The sequence below is a fragment of the Borostomias antarcticus genome (genome assembly GCF_949987555.1).
Source record: "Borostomias antarcticus genome assembly, chromosome: 14".
NCBI classification, from domain to species: domain Eukaryota; kingdom Metazoa; phylum Chordata; class Actinopteri; order Stomiiformes; family Stomiidae; genus Borostomias; species Borostomias antarcticus.
Window position 1 is genome coordinate 2,299,484 of NC_140247.1, and position 6,525 is coordinate 2,306,008.

Genomic DNA, 6,525 nt, shown 5'->3' on the forward strand with positions numbered 1-6,525 from the left:
GGAGTTTTGGGCTTTATTTGGACTTGTATTTGTGGTAGCTAGACACAAACATAATGAGTATTAGATACAGGCTGTAATCACACTGATTCCATTACTTTAAAGGAATAGCCCCCACCATAATCTGACACATTGCTCAAAACAAACAAATTGCTGCCTGTCTGTCCGTATGTCTGTCTGTCTTTGTCTGTCTGTCTGTGTGCCTATCTGTCTGCTAGCCTGTCTGTCTGCCTGTCTGTATGCCTGCCTGTCTGTCTGCCAGCCTCTGTCTGCCCGTCCGTATGTCTGTCTGTCTGCCTGTGTATCTGCCTGTCTGTCTGTCTGCCAGTCTGTCTGTCTGTCTGCCTTTGCGTCTGTCTGCTAGCCTGTCTGTCTGTTTGTCAGCCTGTCTCTCTGTCTGCCCGTCTGTCCGTCCGTATGTCTGTCTGTCCATCTGTCTGTCTGAATGCCTGTCTGTCTGTCTGCCTGTCTGTCTGTATGTCTAATTGTATTCCTGCATGTCTGCCTTCTTTTTTAATTACCTTGATCCAAATTGCTGCATAATAGCCCCCACCATAATCTGACACATTGCTCAATAAACAACATGTAGTCCTTTTACAAATATTATACATTTTGATGAATCTTTACATTTGTCCTTTTTACTGATCTGCCTTATCACTTAACTACTAAATACCAATACCTTGCTCTCTTTTGCTCCAGAAACTCAGCCCTCGCTTGTGGATCTGCATTCTTCCAGGCCCTGGACAGTCTCTGCCTCTCTTTATTAGACAGTGGCATCTGGAAGGACAGAACTGACCAGGAAACATCAAAAGCTATACTAAAAGTTTAGATTATAGCATTATTATCTGTTCATTATTTGGACAACCTAACGAAAATCAATGACAATGACCTGTGTTGCTATCATTGAATCATAAGAATTAAAGATAAAAAAAGATTTAAAAATAAGAAGAAAAAAAATATGGAAAATATATAAATATGTTATTAATATAATATCACTATCCACTATCACTATCAATGCTTAAAAAGCTATAAATACTACAAATACTACTACTGTCCATTCTGGATAACAGAGGACATGTCCTGGGTAACTGAAGATGCTTGTTATCCAGGGAGGACATATCGTTATCCAAAAAAAAAAACATATTTCCCGCCAAAACTTGGCCATAGCATGGCCTACTGTAGCTAACTATAACTTAATCTTCAACACATCAATGTCATATTTCACATGAAATAGGCCGTTTTTAAATATAAAAACATTATACATGTTTTTTAGCGTTATCCAGAAAGACACATGATATTGTGACATAATGTACCAGTGACTGAAATATCAACATTTTTAGAGAGACTTACTGACCTTTTCACTTGTCTTGGGGGTCCTTCAGAATCTTCTGGATGATGCAATAGCTTGTCACATGACTATGCAAATGAGTTATGGGTAATTGAGTATTTTTATGTCTGTTACCCAGGAAGGACATTAGGGAAATCCAAATATGGGGACAAAAGATTTTCTTGTGTAAAAATGTAAATAAGCTTAGTATTGTTACTATATTTGTAGGTATCATTGCAAACATCAACACAATTATGCCCAAATAGATAATTAATGCTTTTATTCATATTTTTGACATTTTTGGCATATTTCTATATTTAGATTTTAAGCCGGGACGTTACCCAGGAAAGACAGTTTAGTACTTTTGAGTTCAATAACTCCTTAAATTGTAATTTCTTACAATGAATATTCATATGACTAAGTAAATAGGGGAAAGCTGAGTAACATAATATAGTGTTTTAAAATGTTTATTTATTTTTTACATTGTAAATATGCTTCGGACACCAGAATTGACATGCCATGTCTTTGACCCAACTACTTATTACCTAACCATTGGTTCCTTAGTAACTGCTATATTAGTTCCCATCAGTAACTAATAATTAACTAATTATTGGTTCATTAGTAGTTACTCTACTCTTTTTTGTGTACCTTATTGTAAAGTATTACCAAAGAGGCAACTAGCTACTAAAATCAGACAAAAAGAGGACAGAAACACAGACGACAAGCGATTTTCGCCGATCCATTTTTGTGCTAAGCGCCTTGCTCAAGGGCACAATGGTAGGCAATTATTCATGGGAGCCCAGACACAGACCTCGAATAGCCTAGACGTGGATTCTGTTTATGCCTCTGCAAAAAAGAAAAAGAAAGACAGATTGCTTATTTGTGTAAAGCGATAGCAGATGCAGAATATAGGCCTACCGGTAGATGTCACCGGGGGTTCATTAGTCCAACAGACGTCAGTGCTTTCTGCATTAGTATGAAGTGGATTTTTTCACGCATAGCCTACAAATCTAGCCTATGTCTACGTTGTACAGTTTTTATACTGTATGTTTGGATGTACATAAAACACTCGGTAAAAGTTAAAGGGTGAAGTATGTGACAAAAGCCTTCTCTGAATACATTAAGATTATTAAGATTTGAGTGTAACCTATAGGCTTGTCATGACAGCGGGGGCTATTCGTGCCTATTCCGATTGAATATTGTTGTTTCAGCTGATCCGTCTGTCAGAACAGTTGTCTAGCCTACTGAATGGCAACAAAGCCACCCCTTCCTCTCCTGTGATGACACTATAGGATTGCTACATTCCCATCATTGGGAAATTGAGCATCAGAGTATGTTATGGGCAACCCTTTCTGGAGTCACAAATCATGTCGAGTCATAGTTCTAATGGAGACGTGTATTCGTGGAGACATCAGAAAGTGTCTCTTTCTTTGGTTCTATTCTCTACTAAAGATATCCAGCTGCATTTGGAGGTTCCCCACATCAAAGAGAAATATAATCATTGTGGGTGCGTGTTTTGTGTACTTATTTTTCGTGTTCTTACAAGTTGGACACTTTTTGCCACACCAAGATAAACGGACTATCAAGGACAAGTACAAAATAATCCGGGGATATACTGACGATGCCCCGCTGGAAACTGAATCGCCAGAAAACACGGACTATATACACTCGGTTGTTCCGACGCGGTCCAATGTGGTTTACATAACGCTTAAAACTAGGCGCTTCAAACCAGCAGTTATTCGGGGAACGGTGAGACCAAAACTGAGGAGAAAAGAGTGGAGAATCAAATCCAATAATAAGGCATTCGTTACGCAAAATAAAATCACCTCATTGGAGACGGACGCACGGAGACAAATGCGCACTTATGACGAAGACAGGTCTTGGAAAGAAGTCAGGAACCTAGAACAAGAATCACGAGAAATGATCCATATGCCGAATATAACGACAGAAACAGAACCTCACGTCAGTTCTATTCGAATATACAGTGAGATGGCCCCACCATGGTTCAGTAAAGAGGACATATATTATATGCGCTTTCTGGCCGATGGCAAGGTTTTGCGCATCAGTGAAGTGTCCTACAAGAGCTCTCCCCCCTTTCTTCTGATCGAGAGCACTATACACGTTTCTTCGAATCCTCTCTCCAATCAAACAGATCAAAAAGTATGTCCGGAACAATGTGGAATTATAAAACGACCCACTGACACCAGTGAAGTATTCGCTTTCCATTTGGATAGGGTCCTGGGACTCAATAGGAGCTTGCCGGCAGTTAGCAGGAAGTTCGATTTTTTACAAGGTAGGCTATGCCATTCCTTGGATTTACCCACAGCCCACACTCTGATCTCAACGTATTGAAAGCTATGTTGATATACGGTAGATTTTGAACTCTATTTGGTAGGCCTACTGTGCACTTTCAACTTGGCATAGGCCTATCAGAGAGACGCTTGATAGCTTGAACAAATTAGATTTTTGTGAGTATGTAAATCATTCAACTAACTCCCATTGAATGAAAAAAGATTCCCACCACAGGCATCTAGATTCCACTTACATTCAACTACATGTCCAATAGCCCAGTGGCATTTTAACAGCATGTAGTCATCTGTTCAGATAAGCATTCCAGAAATGCTGCCATCACTGTAACAGTATAAGGCCAGAATATTTGTGTTATGAGCAAAAGTGATTGCAGGGTCCATGAGCTAATGTATGCCTCCTCCATTCTGTCTCAGTTCCATAAGTAGTAACTTTAGTAATCCCCTTGGGGAAATGTTAATTGCGATCCATAGGCCGTACTGTACATAGAGGACAAGAAAAGAAGAGACACAAGCCAAGGACAGTTCTATTTACCATATGACTGTTAAAGAGCTTGGTTACATTGAAACAGAGATGCAAACATCTCACAAACCGGTTGTCACACCAGATTGTCAACCCTGAAAGTATGATCTTTGTTGTTGACTTGCTGTAGCTATGTATGGGAAGCAGCAGGCCTTTTATTGTGAAGATTCCCTTGATCCAAGTGTTTTGTACAACTATAATGCTACAGTATTTTTTTTTTTTTTTTTATCTCAATCTATGCACTTTCAATATAATAACATTACCTTACTGTAAGAGCCAAAGCACCTAATGGCCAGGATTGAACAGTTTTGAGTTGTATGACAACCTATGTGCACTACCTTGTTGTTTACACTGTAACATCCTCCCCATACAGATGGACAGCCCTGCCCTGTAGTACTTTGGGATGCAATTCTTTACCCAGGGGGCCATGCAAAAGACCAGTCCACGGTGAGGCTGACGTGGGGGGAGTACCAGAATGCCCTCAAACAGAGGTGTTGGCACAGGAACATCACCCCCAAGCCTGAGTCCACCTGCTCCAGCATCCATCATTATGAATGGAGCAAGTTGGCCCTGTTTGATTTCCTGCTCCAGGTACTTACATGGTTTAATTAAACTTAACGGCTAGAAAATCTCACTGTAGGAGGACTATGACTATGAATTATATTCTGAAGTCGGGGTGTAGTATATTTAACCAATTACCAAGCAAGCATTTCGTCCCTGTTTTTTGCCCAGATTTACAACCGGTTGGACCGAAGTTGCTGTGGGTTCAAGCCCCGTCAGGAGGACGTGTGTGTGGAGCTGGACCACCACTCAGAATGTGGGGACCAGGACAGTATAGCGCTGACCAACATTGTTCACAGGGCTCACGACCCCAGGCACCTGGTCTTCGCTGACAACAAAGGCTTTTTTGACCGCGATGAGGACAACCTGGACTTCAAATTACTGGAAGGGATCAAGGAGTGAGTAATGGTGAAATTGCTGTAGTTTGAACTGGAATTTGGTGTACAGGAAATGTGTTCCTTTTCATTGCCACTTTCAATCAGCAAACCTTGACGACAAGTAATACAGTATGTTGTCCAGTATTTGTCCAGTATTTTGTAATTTGTGCGAGCTGCAAGCTAACTCAGTGAGGTAGACTCTGCCGAGCTGCAAGCTAACTCAATGAGCTGACTCAACCACACGGTAATCCTCACTCTGTGGGAAAATGCTGCAGTCTGACATGTCATTTCAGCACTCTTGAATGTGTTGTGAAGTATAAAATATCTGAGGTGACAGCTCCCATCCCTGGAATGGGATGAGGGATACACCCACATTCCCCACATTGCATCCTGTAATCAATAAATCAGTGACACATACCGCACAGAGACACCGCCGTGGGAACTTGGCTCTGGCAGTGGCAGTTGTCACCTCTCTCATTACACTGGCTGTGGTGGTCGTCATCATCAAAGCTATAGCTAAAACGTGACTGGGTTTCCGAAGATAAGTCACACAATCTCTTTCTAGCTGATGAAATGCCAAATTACTCTGGCCTACATTTATGTAGATCAGAAGATAAACCGTGGAGTTTTTTTTCCAGCCAATGAATGCCAGGAAGCCCCCCCCCCCCCCCCCCCCCAAAAAAAAAAGTGTAAGAAAAAACAAACATTATACCTCACAAAAGCAGTCCAATGACCACAAACCCAACAACATTTCACCAAACGCTTTTCTCCTGACCGTATTGGTCAATCATATCCACCAAAAACACACCACCATGAACTTTTCTTTCTCCTCTCCTCCCCAGACTCCCAGAGCAAGTGGTGGAGGTATTGAGGAGCCAGAGGGTGAGGGAGAGGCTTCTCCAGTCCCTGTTCCTGGACCAGGTCTACTGGGACAGCCAGGGAGGGCGCCAGGGCATCGAGAAGCTCATCGATGTCATCGAGAGGCGAGCAAAGGTGCTTCTCACCTACATCAACGCCCATGGAGTGAAAGTAATTCCTATGAATGTGTGAAGATGTCAAAAACCAGAGAGGCGTTGGATTCAGTCAAACTTGCATTGTGGGAATTCAGTGAGAACTTAGCAGATATAATCATGTTTATACACTGTAAGCTTTGTCATATTTATGTACTATCTTGAAATGTGTTGCATTGTGCAACCACATATATAACTACTGTATCAACATCACATTGTCAAAGACCAAGCGAGTTCTATGCTCACTTCCAAAAAAACAAAGCTACAGTATGACTTCAATTCCTCAAATCAAAATCTAGAAGAACCAAATGTATTCTCAATTTTTCTGAAAGGCCTGCTTGTAATTTCAAACAACCGTACTTTCTATCAAGCATGCATGGAATGCATTGTACACAAGTTTAAATTCCAGTGTTACTGGAATTTA

General features: G+C 41.1%; 1 protein-coding gene across 1 annotated transcript; it reads left to right on the forward strand.

The window, feature by feature from the left end:
* Positions 1-2,710: 2,710 nt before the first annotated feature.
* Positions 2,711-6,141, forward strand: gask1b (golgi associated kinase 1B; the record flags this gene model as incomplete). Its single annotated transcript, XM_084449242.1, has 4 exons — positions 2,711-3,617; positions 4,527-4,744; positions 4,886-5,112; positions 5,934-6,141. 4 exons carry the CDS (start codon positions 2,711-2,713, stop codon positions 6,139-6,141), a joined length of 1,560 nt encoding a protein of 519 aa, XP_084305368.1.
* Positions 6,142-6,525: the final 384 nt, after the last annotated feature.